General features: G+C 39.0%; 1 protein-coding gene across 13 annotated transcripts in view; it reads left to right on the top strand.

Moving 5' to 3' along the window:
• gulp1b (GULP PTB domain containing engulfment adaptor 1b) overlaps window positions 1-21,173 on the top strand; it is a 375,129-nt gene that overhangs the window by 308,296 nt on the left and 45,660 nt on the right. For all 13 annotated transcript variants that reach the window (XM_072579030.1, XM_072579027.1, XM_072579037.1 and 10 more), the window contains 2 exons: window positions 2,365-2,481; window positions 14,769-14,861. In XM_072579030.1, coding sequence (XP_072435131.1) covers window positions 2,365-2,481; window positions 14,769-14,861 — 210 coding nt within the window. The remainder of the gene's footprint in view (window positions 1-2,364; window positions 2,482-14,768; window positions 14,862-21,173) is intronic.

Below are 21,173 nucleotides of genomic sequence, written 5' to 3'. Positions count from 1 at the left end.
TTCAGGTTTATAGGGCATATTACAATGATATTTGACTGCAACTCAAAATGTGTTAGATTAAGATATTACCTTGCTTCCTTGTTGGTATTTTACATAAACACCATTCACAAAAACAATAAAGACACAATAGCTCTATTATTCACCTGCAATCAATAGAGATAGCTTAGATTTCTTATAGCGTAGGAACAGGCCCTTCGGCCCAACAAGTCCTCACCAACCTTCCAAAGGGTAACCCACCCAGACTCATTTTCCTCTGACTAATGCACTTTGGGCAATTTAGCATGGTCAATTCACCTGACCTGCACACCTTTGGACTGTGAGAGGAAACCAGAGCACCCAGTGGAAACCTGCGCAGACACTGAGAATGTGTAAAATCCACACACTCAGCCACCCGAGGCTGAAATTGAATCTGGGTCCCGGGCACTGTGCGGCAGTAGTACTAACCACTGAGCCACTGTGCTGCCCCAAAGCATGAAGGTGTCATAATTGTGCCCATTTGTATGGTCCAATCAAATCCATGTGGACATTTTCAGAACCAATATAATTGTGATTTTAAATTATTAACATAAATAAATAACTAAAGTAATGTTTAATGGTGGTTCTTAGTGAATGGTTCTTCAACCTAAAAATAGGTTGAAAGCATCTAGTACCTGAGAGGGAGCAAACCAGCTGGAAATTGGTCTGTTCAGTATAAAACTGAATGAATCAACACCCTACTGCCAGTACCAATGTCATATTTCTCATTTGCTATGTATGTCTTTGTATATGTACTTGTTATGACAGAGGTGAAAATGGACTAACAATATTCAGCTTGCATAACTTGACTAGAATACTAGAAACTTTCATGGAGTAAAAATAGTTTTACTGACCAGGCATTGCTGCTGTGATCACCTGACAATCCAAGACAAGGCACATAGAATATGTGAAGCCCTCTGTATCAGAATTATCATTTTAATCAAGAGGCACTGGAACTCAGTGAAGCATCAAGAAATTCTCTTCTTATTTTACTCTCCTATATATGGCAATTGAGAGTTGAAAGATTCCCTACGACCATCCAGCTTGAAATGAAGCAATGATAGAGATACCAGAATCCACAGAATGGTATATCAACAACCTTGGAGCAAAAAGAGAGTAAAAGCAAGGACTGATAACAGCAAGGATTTTGAAAACTCTTCTGTCCTTCCTGCTCTCTTTGGAAAGGTCAGGAACTAGCTAACAAAAAATCAACTTGAAACAACTACATCCATTCACTGAGAACCCCAGAATATCTGAAGCTTCAACAGTATGGAAGAAATAAGGCAGCAGCACCACAGTTGGACTTTGGTCTTTTCAATCTCTCAACCCAAAGGACTCTTATGATCTGTAACTTTACCTGCTTTTATAACCCCTATATGTACTAGGCACCCTTCTGCATGGTCCCTTTACTTTAAAATTTTATTACCTGTGTTTGTATGTAAGTTTTAGATGTGTTCTGTTATGTTTTTCAATTTTAATCGGCAATAAAACTCCACTCACTTTCACTCAAGAAAATCTTGGAATTCTCTCTCATTTATTTTTGATCTGGTTAACGATGTTTAATTGGAGTGTGATATCTACATGCTGGAGAAAAGATAAAATAGAAATATTTGTTGTGAGCAATAAGAGGGGATTAAAAAGAGGGAAGCTGACCATCTCTGCTTACCTGGTTGTTAGCACACTGTTTCATCTGACAAACCCATTTGCCGTAGGTATTGGTGTGAGAGTGTTACAAGGTAACTAGGAGCATTTTAGGGCCCAGTTGACATGTGTCTGCTATTTCACTTCTGCCAAAAAGCAAAATAAGAGAGATTTGATAGATTGACCCATTATGCAAAAAATGTTTAATTGGCACACAACCTGTGAGCAGTACTAGCTGGGGAGGGCGGAGAAATGCAAAAAATGTTAAAAACAATATTTGATTACAGATATAATCAGAAAACAAAGGGTTGCCTTAAAACAAAAACAGATACTTTTAGCCAAATATTGAGTTACAGTCTCGTTTTATTCCCAATTATGTGGGTTTAGGAAATATGACAAAAATGTTACTTGCTTTTGTACAGGTTCAATTTCTGAGGTTTCAGGCTCTGATATATACTCAATGCACATTAATACATGATTCTTTAAATCAAGTAGAATATTCATTCACTTGTAAAACTTCCAATTCCGATAAATATGCCTGTTCAGCAAATTTGCCTAAAACAACTAATATTAATAGCATTTATATAACAGTGCTCACAGTCTAATAATTTCACAGCCAAAGATATAGTTTTGAACTGATATTGGTGTAGCAATATCAATATCAAAATTTCAAACACCAGTTGAGATTTTTTTAAAAATCTGTTTCAGGCTGAAGAAATAACATTAACTATTGGCCAAGCTTTTGACTTAGCCTACAAGAAGTTTCTGGAAACGGGAGGAAAGGATGTTGAAACAAGAAAACAGATTGCAAGTTTACAGAAACGAGTGAGTTTTAAATAGTTAAGCTATGGAATGTAAATGCATTGAAAAAAGTCACATTAAATTGATTAATGTAGAACATGGTAAACTGCAAATTTCTTCCAATACTTCTCAAAGCTTTTAGATCTATTTGTTTATCAAATTACTATGAAATTACAATGTTTATGGCTACATACGTGAGGAATATTGTGGGGCTATCTATGCCAACTTTGTACACTAACAAAGATTAATTATTTGAAAAACTGCATTGGATGAGAAATTTATTGCTTCATTTGGCACTATTCGGTGTGAACTCAGTTTCCCAGGCAGTGCTTCACACTGTGTCCCTTGTGGGTGCCAGAGCCCAGAAACATTGTGTAATCCTGACATCTCACAGCTAGGACAGCTGGTATAATGCCAGGTTCCAGAATTGGCCAATACAGGTCAGCAGTCCAGAACTAAAACAAAAACAGTAGTGTGCAAGCTGTGTTCTGCTTTAGTCGAAGCTCCAGATGCATGGTCAAGAACACATTATGGAAAATAATGGATATTTCTTTTTTGTGTGTTTTGATATGGTTATCACAAGAGTGTTTCTGTCAACTCACAGGGTGGCAAAGATGCACTAAAAGGAATGGAGGCAGGTTTATTTGGAAGTACTAGCTTTCAGAGCGCTTATCTTTCACCAGGTAGCTGTGGAGCTGGATCAAAAGACACAGAATTTATAACAAAAGATTACAGTGTCTTGCAACTGAAACGATATATTGAATAAACTAGATTGCTGTTAAGCCTTTCATCTTTTAGAATGGGTTGCAGGTTTCAGTTAATTAATATGTCATAGGGTACAATGCTCAACTCATCGATCACCAGTTCCAATGTGCCACAGCGAGAAACTGTAATGACCTCCTCAAGAGACAGACACGGGACACAACTGATAGGGTGCCCTTCATTGTCCAATACTGCCCGGGAGCGGAGAAACTACATCATGTTCTTCGCTGCCTGCAACATGCTCGATGAGGATGAACACCTCGCCAAGACTTTCCCCACACCTCCACTTCTCACCTTTCAACAACCACCAAACCTTAAATAGATGATTGCTCGCAGCAAACTACCCCAGCCTTCAGGACAACATCAACCACAACACCACACAACCCTGTCATGGCAACCACTGCCAGACATTTCAGAATGTCGACTTGGATACTACCATTACACATGGAGACAGCACCTGCAGCAGGAACTCATCTGACTTGGCCAACATTGTCTGCCTCATAAACTGCACGAAAGGATGTCCTGTGGCATGGTATATTAGCGAGACCAAGCAGATGCGAATGGATGGACACCGCACAACAATCACCAGGCAGGGATTTCCCTCCCAATCAGGGAACACTTCAGCGGTCAGGGACATTTGACCTTGGATCTTCGAGTGACCATCCTCCAAGGTGGACTTTGGGACAGGCAACAATGCAGAGTGGCCGAGCAGAGGCTGATAGCCAAGTCTGGTAACCATGAGGGTGGCCTCAACTGGCACCTTGGGTTCATGTCACACTACAGATGACCCCACTACAGTATATATACTCACAAGCACACATACACACACACTGTTACTTACTCACACACTCACACAGATGCTCATACACATGCTCTCTCTCTCATAAACACACACATACACCACCCACACCCATGCATACACCCTCTCAGAAGCCTGTACTCAATCACACTAATGCACATACTCCACCAAGCATGCACACACACAAACACACTCTCTCATGCACACTCACACTCACAAGCACACTCACCTGCACACACTCACACTCAATCACTCTCTCATGCATGCACACACACACATAAGTCTATGGGGTGAATTTGCATTTGCAGAATTATATTGCAGATACATTCTATTTTTACTCAAAAAGCACATAATCTGCAGGCAGTCAATCCATTAACATTTCGTAAATTCCTACTTTGGAAATAGAACCAGTCTGACTCAAGATTGGGATATAGACAGACTCTGACCTCACATCTTTAATGCATTGTCTGAGCTGAGGTATTACCTTTTTCTCCTAAAACCTTGTTATCTTGAGAATGTGACTTAAAAGAAGTTTTGGGATTCACATATTAATGAACCGAAACCTGCAATCCATTCAAAAGGATGAAAGACTTTACAGCAATCTAGGTTTGTTCAATATATCATATCAGTTGCATGACACTGTAATTTTTTGCTATAAATTCTGTGCCTTATTATCCTGCTCTACAGCTACCTGATGAAGGAGCAGTGCCCCCGAAACCATTGCTTCCAAATAAACCTGTTGGGCTGTAACCTGGGGTTTTGTGATTTTTAACTTTGTCCACCCCTGTCCAACACCGGCTCTTCTACATCTAGAATGGAGGCAACAGTGACAATGCTTCTGGATCTATAGCACCAAAGGAGCTGAGTAGAGTGCAAGTGCTATGTCATCTGCTGGTTTGATGCCAATCTCCTTTCAACTCATCAATAATGACAGGAGGCGAGACAATACACTGAGCTTCTCACCGTGCAAGCTAGCGTTTTGTTCTGTCTGTTGTCCATCAAGGTCTTCATCTGTCTCCTCTGCAGCATAATTTGCTCACAATCTCTGTCCCTAAAGAATCAGCATATGAGTTAGTATCCTTTACCCTTGTTCTGCCTGCAGCCCATTCAAGTGCTGATTCTACCCCAGTATTAATCTCTAAGATGTCCTATGTTTCAGCATGAGCTGCTGATTGTAAATATCAGATCAAATGAAGTAATCTCTTCACTAGTGCTTTACTGTTGCTCTCTCCCTGTTCAACTCCTGTAGCTGGGTAGGTGCCAGTTCTTCAATTCCTGAAGGCATCAGATGTGATGGGGTAAGGTTGGGCTGAGGAAATACGGAGTGGGGGGGAGGGGTGGGGGGGGTGGGGGGTTTTGCGGTTTGGGGGCATGGACCATGTTCACAGTCAGCAATTTGCTCAGCATGCCAGATAACTGAATGAAAGTCAGTAGTGTATTAAGAAAGGGTATAAACCAGAAATATGCCATTCTCCTTGATGTTCTCCAGTGTCTGTTACAGCTTTTGCAGCTGACCCCCATGATATTCAGGTCTGTTTGCTCCACTGGCTCAGGAACTGGGTGAGTTCACATTTCATACTGGCTCTACTCAGCTCCCTTCCGTTATGTGTCACTGTTCTCTGCAAAAGAGAGAGCAGAATTCCCTGCTGCTGTAATGAGACTGTATTTGTGTGAGATGCGCATGCCACATCTGGAGGTATTGTAATCAGTGGCATGTGTCATTGGCAGTGTTGGTGGAGATTCCTGGAATTAAGTGTGAGTCCTGAGAGTCAGTGAGTGCTTCTGGTTGATGGGGTCATGGTGCATGGCTGGTGGTATGGTGGGGAAGAGATATCACAGAAAAATGCATTCACTCATGTTGAGGCACAGCTGCCTTGGTTCCAAGTCTTCCTGCTCATCTCCATTCCTTTCTGAGGATGGACCTTGGGTTCCTTCTGGTTCCCTGCAGGGTTATGTTGCCAGTACTGTGGTGGGATCATTCTGTGTAATCCGGTGTTTAGGTTTTTTTTCAGAAATTTCCACAGTGGCAGTCATGTTTTTTATTTCCCATCTTCCTTTGAAGATATGACCTGACTTTAAGAAAACACACATCACTATTGGAGTCCCCTGTTCTGTACATGTTATCCTTACAACATTGAGAAGAGACGGTCCCAAGTTGTCCTGCTGAAATAATGCAGATGAAATGTATAGACCAATTTGTGCTTTACCTACACTAATCCAGTGAGTCATAGTCTTAGAGTCATAGAGATCTACAGCATAAAAGCAGGCTTTTTGACCTGACATGTCTATGCTGCCCAGTGTTCACAACTTAAACTAGTCCCACTTGCCATATCCCTCCATACCTCGCCATCATTTACATGTCTAAATGTTTCTTAAATGGTACTTGCTTCCACCACTACCTCTGGCAGCCCATTCCAGACACTTACTACCTTCTGTCTGAAAAACAAAACACCCCCTGCACCCTTTGGTGGACCTTGCCTCTTACCTTAAACCTATGCCCTCTAGTTTTAGACTCCCCAACTTGGGGAAGATCTGTTGGCTATCTACCTTATCTGTGCCTCTCATGATTTATATGCCTCTCTAACATCACCCCCACAGTCTCCTACGCTCCAGGGAAAAATGTCCAGTCTATCCAACCTCTCTTACAACTCAAACCTTTCAGCCCAGGTAGCAATTTTTTTTTGCTCTCTTTCTAGTTTAATAATATCTTATTTATAGTAGGGTGAGCAGAACTACACACAGTACTCCAAATGTGGCCCTACCAACATCTTGCACAGCTGTAATAAGATATGCCAACTCCCATACTCAATGCTGTGATTGATGAAAGCTAGCATGCTGAAAGCCTGTTGACTCCATTTTCAAGAAGCTGTGAACCTGAACTCCTAGATTTCTTGGTTCTGTAACACTCTGCAGGGTCCTACCATTGACTGTGTATATGCTGCCCTGGTTTGCCAACCCAAAATGCAACACCTCACATTTATCTAAATTAAACTCTATCTGCCATTCCTCAACCCACTAGCCCAGTTAATCAAAATCTCATTGCATTCCCAGGTAACCTCCTTCACTGTCCACTATACCACCAATCCTGGTATCATCCACAAACTTACTAAGCATCTAGATCATTTAGAAAAGTGATGAATAACAGTAGACCCAGCTGGTCAAAGGCCTTCAGTCTGAAAAACAACCCTCTACCACCACCTTCTACTGTCTCGCCAATTTTGTATCCAGTTGGCTAGCTCTTCCTGGATGCCATAAGATTTAACCTTACTCAACAGTCCACCATGTGTACCTTGTCAAAAGCCTTGCTAAAGTCCATGTAAACAACATCTGCTGCAAGGCACTCATCTACTTGTTTGGTCACCCCATCAAAAAAACTCTTGCCAAATTCGTGAGTCACGATTTCCTACACACAAAGCCATGTTGACTAGCCCAATTGAATCTTTGCCTCCCCAAATGCCTGTAGAATATTTGCCTCTCCAAATGCCTGCAGAGGTACAGCAAGCTGCGAGTCATGACCCTTGTGCTCAAACATTGGGATGATTAACTTTTGCAGTGCTTATGGTTTACCAAGCTTCAGCAATAAGTTTGTGTGAAACCACTTTTATGACTGATATTACAAACCATATCTCGATATCAATGCACTTGAAATTCAACCACAGTTAATAATTGTAGCAGGATATGATAAATGCAACAATGGCTTTTCACCATTTCATGGATTGCTCTCCCTAATTAAATTTAAAAGCCATGGATTTTGAACATATTTTGAATCCCTTCAGCTTCAAATGAAAACTAAAACAGATACATAATATCATTTTTGGGACAGCTTTTGCACTAGTTCTTTTCACTATTTTGTGGGTAGAGGACGAAAGGGAAGCAGCAATTAAAGGGAATTTTAACCTTGAGTAAGCAAATTTGCTTTGATTCCTAAATGTAATGAGAAAATACTTGAATAAAAAGGCTGAATGCTGGGAACATGTGGTTCCTCCGCTGGCACCTGGAAGTGTAAAAGAAAGATTGAGTGAAAAACTTGTATCATAAGTGGTATTTATCCAAACTGTTGATTTGAGTTTTCTTCCTTACATTCTGGTACATCTGTCTATGTCCAGATTTTTCCCATTTCAATTTCCTGCACTTTTTATCTTTTCATTTTACCTGTTGGGCATATTAGGGCAGTCATAACTTAGAGATGCCAGTGCTGGGCTGGGGTGTACAAAATTAAAAATCACACAACACCAGGTTATAGTCCAACAGGTTTAATTGAAAGCACTAGCTGTCAGAGCGCAGCTCCTTCATCAGGTGGTTGTCCACCTGATGAAGGAACGTCGCTCCGAAAGCTAGTGCTTCCAATTAAACCTTTTGGACTATAATCTGGTGTGTGTTTTTAATATTAGGGCAGGTTTTTATATTTATACCAAGAAGTTTAAAAAAATCAAGTAAAACAAAATACGAAATGCTATGAATGTTCAGCATTTCTGGCAGCATCTGTGGAGAAAAGGTTAATATTTGAGGTGAGGGAGTCCAGAACTAGAGGGCATAGGTTTAGGGTGAGAGGGGAAAGATTTAAAAGTAACCTAAGGAGCAACTTTTTCATGCAGAGGGCGATGCATGTATTGAATGAGCTGCCAGAGGAAGCAGTGGAGGCTGGTACAATTACTACATTTAAAAGTGTACGTGGATGGGTAAGTGAATAGGAAGGGTTTAGAGGGATATGTGCCACATGCTGGCAAATGGGACTAGATTAATTTCGGAAATCTGGTCGGCATGGAAGAGTTAGATCGAATGGTCTGTTTCCGTGCTGTACATCTCTGTGACTCTATGACTCTCAGTAACATTCTCATCAGCATACATATGTGCTCATACATTGGGTTGGACTTTGCGATATCAGTGGCAGCATCACACCTAACGTTGCCCATCACTGAACATCAGAGAGGCTTCACACCTTCCAAACCTTACACATCATTAGGTGCAACTCCAAAAGCAGAGCCCACATGCCACAATGTGTTAACCCAACAGTTGGAGTAGGCTAATCAATGATACTCAGAAGAGCTCACTGCTTCAAGCAAGATGTGAAACCAACACAAATTGGGGTAAGTTATCCACTAATTACAAAAAAATTTCTCACATCAAATTTCATACCCGCATTTTTGAAATACCACTGCCACAGTAACTCAGGCACATACTATTGCAGCAGTGTGTTGATGTCAATGGCTGCTGACTGCCATTTCCAGGCCTTTACTTGTGAGTCAAGCATTTACATATTATTCAAATATTGACTGGTCATGAAGACAAAGCAAAAACTATGCCAGTGGAGAGAAGGCTAATGAGACAGGATGGGTCAGCCAGGATACAAAAATAAGGCAGGAATGGCCTTAAGATTGTGGATTCATGCCATTCCCTTGATATTTGCATATAATCCATAGGCCCTGTCACACATGCATACTGTGAGCAACAAGGACTGTGACATGATATATCCTTTTTCAGTCATTATTTCTGTGAACTAACAAAGACACATACTAACAACACAACAATCGACTAAATCTTCATTCTGTTTTACTCTTGTACAGTTGTGCCAATGACAGTTGAGGCATCTCTTTTGTGTATAATAATCTTAATACAGTAGCGCTCTGGGCAAGGGACTTAAAATTTTGCCAGACAAGTGATTAAGCAGATATATATACTTCCTTTGACCTCAAGCAGGACAGAAGGTCAGTTAAGTATCATTGAGGTTTGGGAATTATTAGGCAATGCATAGTCCTTGAAGTAATCTACTGCAAAAGCTCTGTTTTATGGCCACTGTGTTGGTTGTAATCAAAGTTCTTGCTTCAGCATGTAATTTTATAATGCAGTTTTCATATTAGTTATCCTTATGGGTTTTTTTTATGTGCTTACAATTGATGATGCAGTTGAAGTCATTGTGTAATGGATGGTTTTATATTGCTGTGTTTAAGTTCTGAGAAATTTCATTTCATTGATATTGATGACCCTCAAACTTGATTTGAATCCAGTTAACTTGATAAATTTAGTTCAATTTTGATAACTTCACTTAATCTTCAGGTCACAATGCAACTTTTGTTGGATTATTGAGTGTGGGATAGCTGAAAGGTGCATTAAGTCAAGTATGAGCTGAAAATGTGTTGCTGGAAAAGCGCAGCAGTTCAGGCAGCATCCAAGGAACAGGTGAATCGACGTTTCGGGCATCAGCCCTTCTTCAGGAATGATGCCTGAAATGTCGATTCTCCTGTTCCTTGGATGCTGCCTGACCTGCTGCGCTTTTCCAGCAACACATTTTCAGCTCTGATCTCCAGCATCTGCTGTCCTCACTTTCTCCATTAAGCCAAGTATGTCCAACTTGCACCTGCATCATTGAAGCTTTGCAGGAAATCCTCAAAACTGAGACAACTTGGACCAATTTCCACTTGTGTTTTGTTGGCTGTGATTTGCCATTTTTATGTTTGAAGGTTTAGAAAGAATTGTTAGAAAGAATTGGTTATCACACTGGAAAAGATATCAACATTAGAGTGCATGTTTGAGGGCACTTTAAAACTTCCAGATTAAAAATATGTTCAAGTTAATGGGGATATACATTTAGACATTAATTAAGTTCCTGAGACTTCATTGTGCATACTTGTGTGACTCATAGTTAAAGGTCAAAACAAGGTATGCAACATTTCTCTGTCATATTGTAAATACATTCACCTTTTATGGAGTGCATCAGTTACCAAGCAATCAGAAACATCTGACTTTTTTATGAACAGATTTTATTCTATATGAATGAGAGCATAAAAATGGGATCTCAATAATTAATTACAACACCATCTGTAAAACACTGTACCTCATTACCACACTGTTACCCCCTTGAGGCTTGAATCTGTTTGGTAATCACAATGTACTGAAATGTCCAAATGGCCAAACAACTGTTTTCTATGTATTAGAACCTCATTGATCTTAAGTGGATTCTGTTTTTGACCGTACTGTCCTAAGAAGGATGAACTTTCAAGTTGTATCTCCAAATCTGATGATGGGGTATCTGGTCTGCTGCTGCAAACCAACGTCTTAAGAACCCACAGACCTACTTTTTAAAAAAAGCATTATTCATTTAGAGGAAGTGGATGTTGCTAACAAGGCTAACGATTATTGCATAGCACTTACTGTCCTTGAGAAAGTAATAGTGAGCTGCCTCCTTGAATTGCTGCAGTTCCACGTATTGAAGATCCTCTGATAATACTATTAGGGTGCAACTCCCAAGATGTTGATAGAGCAACAATGAAGGAAAGTGATATATTTCCAAGTAAGAACAGCGTGACTCCCAAGGGAATTTGGAGATCTTGGTAGTCCCTATTTCTTCTCGTGCTCCATTCTGATGAAGAGTCACTAAACCTGAAATGTTAACTTTGCTTTCTGTCCATAGATGCTGCCAGACCTGCTGAGTTGTGCCTGCAATTTCAGTTGTTTCAGATCTCCAGCTTCTGCTGCTTTTTTTTTGCTTTGTTCTTCTTGTGCTTGTCCAGGATGGTAGAGATTGTGGGTTTGGTAAGTGTAGTCTTCCTGGTGGTACCATTCAATGATGGCACCTCCCGCCTGTCATTTTAAACACTTAAGAAGTTGTGAATCCTACTCTTACCTGACCAGCTAAGCTCATCATTTTACAGTGTGGACGGCTCAATATCAGGGTCAATTGAACTTTTACCAAACTCAATTCGCACTTGATTATTTACTTACATATGGTGACCGCGCAACCGATGTTGCGCCTGCCCATCTTCTATGACAGGGTTTAGCTCTGGAGTAAATGGGAATGTGGCAAACTAACTGTCTGACAGATAATTACATGTGTATTTTCCCCACATCCAGTCCATAGTGTTGTGCTGTGTCTTCACTAGGTTAACACTTCACTTTTAAGCATACCTGATGCTTTTTTTGCCATAGTCCCCTGCATTCCTCATTGAACCAGCTCTGGTTGCCTGGCTTAACAATTATGTGAGTGAGAGATGTGCTGGACCATAAGGTTGCATGTGATTGAATATAGTCTTGTTGCAGCTGATACCCATATTGTTTCAAGGCTTTGATCAACAAAATTTGATCTGCATCTCTATGCATTTAGTATGATGGTATATCCAGACAGACAGAAAGACCATCATGCTAAATGTGTAGAGATACACAATAGATGGCATCCTCAATAAAAAGGACTGTGCAGTAATCGCTGTTGCCAATACTGCTAAATCCAGTTGTGTCTGCAACAAGTCAATTGTTGAGGATGAGGAGAAGTAATTTTTTTCTCTTTGGTTCATTCACCAACTTTCATTGGCTTTGACTATCAGCTAGCTCCTTCAGAATTCAGTCACGTCAATCAGTACTTGTGTTACTGAACCTCTATTTGTAATGGATATTGGAAATAACTTATCTAAGATACTTTCCAAGTCCTTGTTACCCTTAATTTTATTCAAAGAGATGTTCAACTTGGAGGAGTACAGATTTATCAGTTGTGGGAGGATAGTTAGTGGTAAATACTTGGTGAAATTTCTCTCTGGAACTAGATTACTGAAGATGTGTTCATCTAGTGCAACCTTGACTACCAAGCCATCATGCTTTTGTTCTTTCTTTGTGAGCTACGAACTGGCTAATGAACAGAGAGAGTTTGATGAACAGTTTCAGAATCCCTACCTCAACCTGCTGCAAAGCTGGCAGCTAAGGCTTGGGTGGCAGAAGTTTATGTTTCCTCCACGCCTGAATGTATCCAATCAGGTTTCTACTCTGCCACGACACCAGAAGAGCTCTTATCACACTCTCAAGTGATATCCCATATGACAGTCAAAAATATAAACTTTCCCTCCTCACCCTTCTCTCTCTGTCTGCAGTCTTTGACCTAGTTGATCACATTATCTTCCTTCATCTCTACTGGCATCCAGCTGCATGGGATTACTCTCACTGGTTTCCATTTTTATTGAATTGTCACCAGCGAAGCCCTTGCAATGGCATCTCTTGCTGCTCATGCTCTGTTGTATCTGGTATCCCTCAAGGATCTACCCTGAAACCCCACAGATTTCTCACTACATGCTGCCCCACAGATACAGCATCCATAAGCAGGGTCAATTTTCACACATACCCAATTGTAAGTCAGTGTCTGTCTCCATTCCTGTACTGTTTCTAAATAATCAAATTGCCTATCTGCACTGAATGAGCAAAAACGTCTTCCAGTTAACTGTTGGGAGAACCGAAAGCCAATATTTTTAAGTCCCTGCTCAAAACTCCGCTCCATAGTCAACAACTCAATCCCTTTCCTTAACATCAGTCTGAAATTAAGCTGGTCTGTTTTCGCTTCTTATGTCACATTTGATTAAGGACAAGCTGTCAGTATCATATTTGTACAATCATTAAAACCATCTCCATTATGTTGTTCATGCATATTCTGTCTCAGCTGTTCTGCTGCTGAAACCATAAGTCATGCCTTTGTTACCTCTAGACTTGACTTTGCCAATGCATTTTGATTGTATCTCTCATTCTACCCTCCAGAAAATTGACATCATCTAAACCTCTGCTTCCTTACATTCACTCACACCCAAGTCCTGTTCACCTATCATCCCTGTGCTCACTGCCCTAAATCAGCTCCCAATCACTCCAAATCTTGATGTTAAAATTCTCCTCCTCCTTTTCAAGATACCTCTATTGTTTCACCTCTCCTTGTCTGCTTGATCTCCTCCAAACCTGAAGCACTCGTGGATGTCTAAGCTCCTTTGATTCTGCCATTTTGACTAATTACACCATGATGTCACCCTGCTTTCAGTTGCCTAGGTCTCAAGCTTTAGAATCTCTCTACTTCTGTATTTCACTTGTCCTCTTTGAGACTTGTTAAAACCTTTTTTTTTGCACAGCATTTGGTCATCTGACTGAATATTTTTTAACATAGCTTTGTTGTATAATGTTCTTGTGAAGGCCTTGAAATATTTGCACTGTGCATTTATACAAACAGTGTGTAGACTGTTGTTGTTCTCTTGCATTTCATGACCTAAAAAACTAATTTCAAATTTTCAGTGATAGTTTGTAAATCAAAGATTGCTATGTGTACTTGGGATATTACCCCAGTTTACTCCTTGCCTCAATTCTGTAGGATTAGTCTAGTTTTTTTGTCATAATTAAAGATTCCGAATTACGTCTCGATACTAAAGTTAGTGTCTGTTGGATTTTAGTAAGTTTTGGAGCAACAGTTCAGGACGCAACCACTGATGCAGCCACACCAACATGGGGATCATTGCCAGTTTTCATGCCCTGTAAATGAGTAACACTGGCTGCAAAACAGAAAGCGACCAAATGAAAAATATGTGACACCTCAAGGTGGTCAACCAGCATTGAGGTGATCCCATGTAACACGGGAAAAATCAAAGGAGAAAGGATGAAGCAGCAGTTTACTTGGATACAAGCAGTTTATAAAATCATGTATAAATCAATTACCAATCATGAACTTCCAATAAAAACAAGGATTATTTTCCTTCAAACTCAGCGCAGTAGAGCTTGCTGTTGTATTCTACATCCTTCACATTCCTGTAACAAAGTTGCAACATTTTAATTTATCCTGGTTGTCATGATTTATCCTAGTCCCTCATGCATGTTAGGTCTCCTCCAATGCAAGTTTTTCTTATTCTTGCCAAAATCAGATGATTTTAGTTCTGAAGTCTGCTTTTTTGAACACTAACATGATATAAGTTGCAATACATTTGAAACCATAGTTGTACAGTTTCAAAACAAGGTTATTTTACAGATTCAGGAATTGGAAACTGAGAATATTGAGTTGAAAAAGAAAGTTCAAGAGATGGAAATTAATGTCAGGGTCACTCAAGGTCCATCATCACCAGTAAGTACAAAAACGTATGGTTTGTTATCCCTTTCTTTTTATTCTGCCATTTAAGTGTTTGATATTTGTTAATATAAATTGTATTAAAGAATAAAGACACTCAGTCCAATAGAGATCACTATTCTAGTGAATTAAGTAAATCTCAAATCTTTTGAATCTTTTCTAGTTCTATAGTCAAAGAAGGTTTTTCTTATAATACAACCCTCTTTTTCTGTATCATTGTTGACATGTAAGTCATTAGGATAATGAATAATGTATATACTTGAGTAATAGTCAAATTTTTTTGACTACTTTTCAAGGTTAAGTTTATAGGGTCGACTATTACATGAATACTATTTTTGAGGGGCTGAAATTCATGCCCATCAAAATTCATACCGTATCATTAGCAGAAGCCCAACTGATGTCTAAACGAATAAAGAAAAACAACAATGAATTATGGTAATTCTGAAAACCCGAAGCATTACACAGCAGGCAGCGGACTGGAAGACTGGGAGTGAAGTGGAACAACTGACAGACTGGAAGGCTAGAATGGTACGTTACGGCCGGCACACTGACTCATAAACATTGATCTGTTATCTGTGAAGAACTACAGTTGACTTTAACATGAGATATATGGAAAATTCCAGCTTATTTGGCCAAAAATAGGGGGTCAACCTTTATATGCGATCAACTATTACTCAAGTATATACAGTAGATTTATATTTAATATTTTGCTGTTGATATGTTTTGACTGCTTAATAAGAAAAGATCTTTTTAAAAAAAAAATAACAACCATATTTAACTTGAGGCTTATGCTTGCAGGTTCTGTTGTGGAATATTTGTCCTGTTCTGACAGTTAATTTGAATGCTTTTGCACTATCTTGTTTAATAATATAAAACTCCTTTTAAATAGATGAATCAATTTCATAACCAAATGCAAATGCCAGCTTAAAAGGATTCATTTGATAAACTCAACACCTTGTATGATGCAAAGATATTTCATTAAAACGCTTTTGAATTTGAATCCTGCTTTTGATCATGTGAAAAAAAACAAAATGTTTGCTATGAACTGATTTATAATTTATACGTAGAACATGTTGCCATGTTTTGAAAATAGTTTGTAAAGACTTCAATGAAGCAGATGGCTTTCCAGTTTTCTTTGTTGCTATTCTCTCAATCTGATAGCATAGCATTAAGAGCTGTGGCAGCATCATCTTGGATGCTGACAGTTATTCATTCAGCTAGTTGACGATGATTGCATTTCTTTAATGAATATTTCCTAGCAACACAACAAAGTTCCAGTTGTTTTCATTTGTGATTGTATGCAAATTGGACCAGCACGATTCAGGATTTTGTATTGAATCTTACCTTTCACCTAGCAAAAATAATAAAGGAAGCCGTATATATTGGCACGTCTTTATGGATTGGAACTAAGTAATAGTGCTTATTAGATAACTTGTTTTTTTTTCTAATGAGCTATGTATTTGAGCCCTGGAGTGGTCCTGCCTGCTGCTCATTTTACAGAATTACTATTTCCTACCAATATGAAACTCCAATCTACTTGTATCTTTCTGTTCGGGGGAAATTTTTTTTTGATGTATTAGTTTTTCATCCTCTGAAGGTGATGGTACTGAAAGTCCTACTAAAAGAGTTAACACAGAGTTCTAAAAAATATATTGTGAGGGAATGAGTAAAATTCAACTGAAGACTTCTGAGCGAAGCAAAATCACAGTTGGATTTATGTAGCGTCTTCCACAATTTCAGGAGGTGGCAAAGTGTTTTTCAGCCAGTTGAATCATTTTGCAATGTAAGTACTGTTGCTAAGTGGGTAATTCAGCTGTCAATTTACACCCAGTCAGGTCTCAAAAACAAAGCAGTGAGGTCATTGAACAGACCATCGATTTGATTGAAGTTGTTTGAGGAATAAATTGTCGACCCTTGAACCTTCTATATTCACTTGAGCAGGCAGATGAGGCCTCGATTTCACATCCAAAGGATGGCAAAGCTGATGGTGTGCTGAAGTATCAACCTAAACTGAGCTGTTACAAATCTGGACATGGATTGAGCACTGAACCTCTGAGTTAGAGTTGAGAATGCAAATCTGAGGCAGAACTGACACCTGAAAATGTATTGAACATTTCCCAAGCAGAGTCAGAGGACTTTTTCCAAATAGTTTACTTAACACTTATATTTCTATGGGCTTAAATTTACCGGATATTGACTATGTGTGGATTTCATGGAGGGTTTCAAATCATAAGATCTAGCAAATCGATTGGAGTGATGGAATCTCATCTTCAGTGCCCCTCTCATTGGCTCCACAATAGCCTGGAAAGAGCAGCATTATATTTGCATGGCTCCTCAGTCAGTGCATTGTGAAATGAGCCATTAGTTATATTAGTAGAGGATATTGCCTGTCTTCCCCTATCTATCTTTGAAAAGGCAAGGTCACCATAGTCTTACCAGACTGTGGTTGGTCTTACCATAGGGCTGCTTTCCCATTAGAGAAAGAGAGAGAAATGATTCATGGTGGTTTAACCTGAAGTTGATTATGCCTCAGGCAGGAAGATGAGTTACGGATGGACAGTTCTTCATGGTAATCATAGCTAGTGCAGAAATTGAACCAATGCTGTTGGTATCAGTCTGCATTGCAAATCATCCAGCTAACTGAGCAAACCCACCCACACCACCTTCCCCACCCCCCCACCCCCCCCCCCCACCCCCAACTCCCACTATCCATCCTTAACATCAGTAATCAGAGAGCGCAGACTGTGTTATGGTCTGTGATATTATATCAATGTAAGTAGTTAACGTTGTTAATAAACTTCAAGATATCTGTCTCAACAAGAACCTGATCTTGCAGTACATGTTATATTAGCTAACATATGGGAATGCACTAGGATCATATACTGCCAGTGGTGTTTGACCCAAGAAACCACATCACATTCTGTGGTTAATTTAGCCCACGACTTCATGCATAAGTAATTTGAATTTGCTGCCAACAAGAATGACACAAATTAGAAGCTATGCACTCCATTGATAGTTTAAAAATTAATTTATTAATTTATTGTTTTTGGTGAGAATTTTAACAATTTATTGCTGTTTTAGTAACTACTAAGAGCTATTAATACAAATGAAGATAAATCATAGTTGAGAGATATTGATTTTAAGAAACCATTGGCTGTACACTTCCTCTGAGTGACATTATAAAGTTAATTTTGGAACTAATGCAGAAAACAAGTGTCCCATTTTACACATAATCAAAGGTTACTCTGATTTTTTTTTAATGATAGTATTTAGCAATCCAGAGCTTCATTATATGTAATACATTTTTGCATGTATGTGCATAGGTGTTGAAAGATTAGTATTCACATAGATGCTATAACAAAATGTTGCATTAAGTGTGTTCCTGTTATGATTCCTGCTTTTTAATTCACCAGCGCCATTCTGAAAATGATCTAATATTTGCTGTGGTAATCTCAGTGGCTTTCATTCAGGAAATTCTACATCAATTTTTATTTCACTGATGACCTATATGGAATAATTTTCTGGTTAAAATTGGGAAACAAGGAGTGTCAGAAGTAATTGTTGAACTTATTATTACCATAAGTTTCTGGGATTTGAGAGGGCACTTAACCAGCAGTGATGCACCATTCTGATTGCACTATTCCTTGCAAATTCATGATCAACATTTAGTTGAGTCAATTAGAAAACCAGTTCAGATAATTTTTCACAGAGTGGGAACATTTTGAGCACAGCAATTATGTATGAATAGATTATTTTGTTCACAGGGAATTATTGATTGTTGTGCTAGAATTAAAATCTGGGTATCTGGAAAATAATTGGTGCAAAACAGTTGGTTGCAGTTGCGTTAGCACTATTGTTTCAAGGTCTTAATCCTATCATTTTATCCCTTTAAGCAGCACAAACATTTATTGCCGTAATACTGCAAAACTCCTTATGCTAATTAACCCAAAAACAGAAACAGTTGCACACACACACACACACACACTCAGCTTGCACTGTGCCCAGTGTATGTGGGATTTCAGGTCAGAGGGATTAGTGCCATGCATGATTTCTCAAATCACAGACCAACATTTGGCAGTTACTGAGATATCTGTCTCAACAAGAACCTCCTCTTTACAGTACATGTTACATGAGCTAATATATGGAAGTACACTAGGATCATATGCAGTCAGTGGTAGTTGCTTTCTCTTACTTGAGAAATATGTGCAGCATTGTCTGTTGTCCTGCCTCAGTTGGTATGTTAGTATATCACGAAGAGACATGCCCATGATACTATCACTACTAAATGTGATCTAAGATTATAAAACCTCATACTTCATCATATTCCAGAATCACTTTACGTGTGATACATTGCTAAAAGCATCTTGTTCTAATTTAAGCCTCTAACTTAATACCTAACCTAGACACTCAGGTGCCTGTGAAAATAAGGTTTATATGTATAAATTAGCTGTAATAAATATGACAATATTTATGTGCAGTTTTTTTGTGTTACAGAAGATAACATAAGTATTGCTGCATCAGGTAAAATACCCTGCTGAAGGCAAACATACATCATAGTTGACAGTGGTGACCATCAATTTTTAAAATACGCTCCAATATTTCAGTAACATAACTTTAGAAAACTAATTAAAGACCAACCAAACAACTGTTTCACATATGAGAGAATTTGAACAATGAGCATCAGTTTCTGTACATATGGACAGCTGTGCAGCTGTCGAGATAGGGCATTGACCACCAAAAAAAGATAATTTCCTATCCAACAAAATATAAACTTTTAATTATTGTCCTCAGGTCAGCCAGCTAGAACTCTTAGTTCCCTGATTGGGGCTGTTAATCTAGTTCAATCAGGGATGCCTGGCTAAAACATTAGGATCAATGTCAGTGATACTGAGTCCCTGAATACCTGACTCTGTGAGAAGCAGTGCCTTTATCAAAGGCTATGCATTTGTAAATAAAGTGTAATTGGTGATGGGATGCCAGCCTCTGAAGAGTTATTTTAAAACTCTTTCAAGATAAAAGACATTTCTAAGTGTACCTTACTTAAAAATAAAATGGCTGAAATTATACGGTGGCACTGCTGCCTCACAGCACCAGAGACCCGGGTTCAATTCCCGCCTCAGGCGACTGTGTGGAGTTTGCACATTCTCCCCGTGTCTGCGTGGGTTTCCTCCGGGTGCTCCGGTTTCCTCCAGTCCAAAAATGTGCAGGTTAGGTGAATTGGCCATGCTAAATTGCCCATAGATGTGTTCGGTGTAGAGGTAAATATAGGGGAATAGATCTGGGTGGGTTGCGTTTTGGTGGGTCAGTGTGGACTTGTTGGGCCAAAGGGCCTGTTTCCACACTGTAAGTGATCTAATCTAACCTAATCTATACAAACAATCAAAACTAAAGGATTAAGACCTGTCCTGAAGCACAGTGAATACCAAACCACTCCCTCTCTCACTAAAAATAACCCAAGAGGCTGGTAATCTTTTTTGTTAAACAACACTTTAAATGATCATAAAAACACAGCTGTACAACTTAATTTGTTTGGGGAAAATCATAAGCTTATATTCGCTTGTTAAATGACTTTCAAAGGGTTATTTAGAAATATGATTTATTACAATACAACATAAAGACTATAAAAATGTTCTATGTTAAGAAGCCTTCCCTGTGTTCAGACCTCAGTCATTTTTTACTATTTTCATTCTCCGAGAGTGAAAATACAAAAAAAAAGCCTGTGTGAAATCATCACTCCTTATTGGCCTTGAACATTGCTAAAGGCAGAACCTTGCTCCAACAAACAGTCTCTGACGTTTGAGCATCGCAAAATGTAATGAATTGTTTTAAAGCATGTATTGTATTATAGTTTAGAATAACCAGTATTCATGCATTTGGCAATGCTTGAAGGTAGAAATGATCCTTAAGGTAGACATTATATGTGCATTAAAAGCTGGCAGTTTGTCGGTATGCTTTATTGCACAGAAACTCTCGGTTTTCTGTAGACAAAATAGCATGTTTATTAACTGCACTGTATTAAGTATGTTTGAATTTATTAATACACTATCTTCCTAAAAAATACATGTAGCACTATTTATGTCTTGCATGTGAACGTGGTACAATGATCTATGCTAAGTTAGCTTCAGCATGGGTGACAGCAGAGCTAATACAAACAGACTGTGTGCTTCGAAGGTAAGATTTTGAATTGAGTTGCACTCTTTTCCTCCTTCTGTCTTTGTTAGATCTGTGCCAATTTTGATGCAGGCAGCAAGAAATGCACTCTCTGCAGTTTCAGTGTCTTAGTTTTTCTACAATACCTTCTTCTTTGGT

This window comes from Chiloscyllium punctatum, chromosome 10 (assembly GCF_047496795.1).
Source record: "Chiloscyllium punctatum isolate Juve2018m chromosome 10, sChiPun1.3, whole genome shotgun sequence".
NCBI classification, from domain to species: domain Eukaryota; kingdom Metazoa; phylum Chordata; class Chondrichthyes; order Orectolobiformes; family Hemiscylliidae; genus Chiloscyllium; species Chiloscyllium punctatum.
This window is presented reverse-complemented; position numbering and strand designations above follow the sequence as displayed.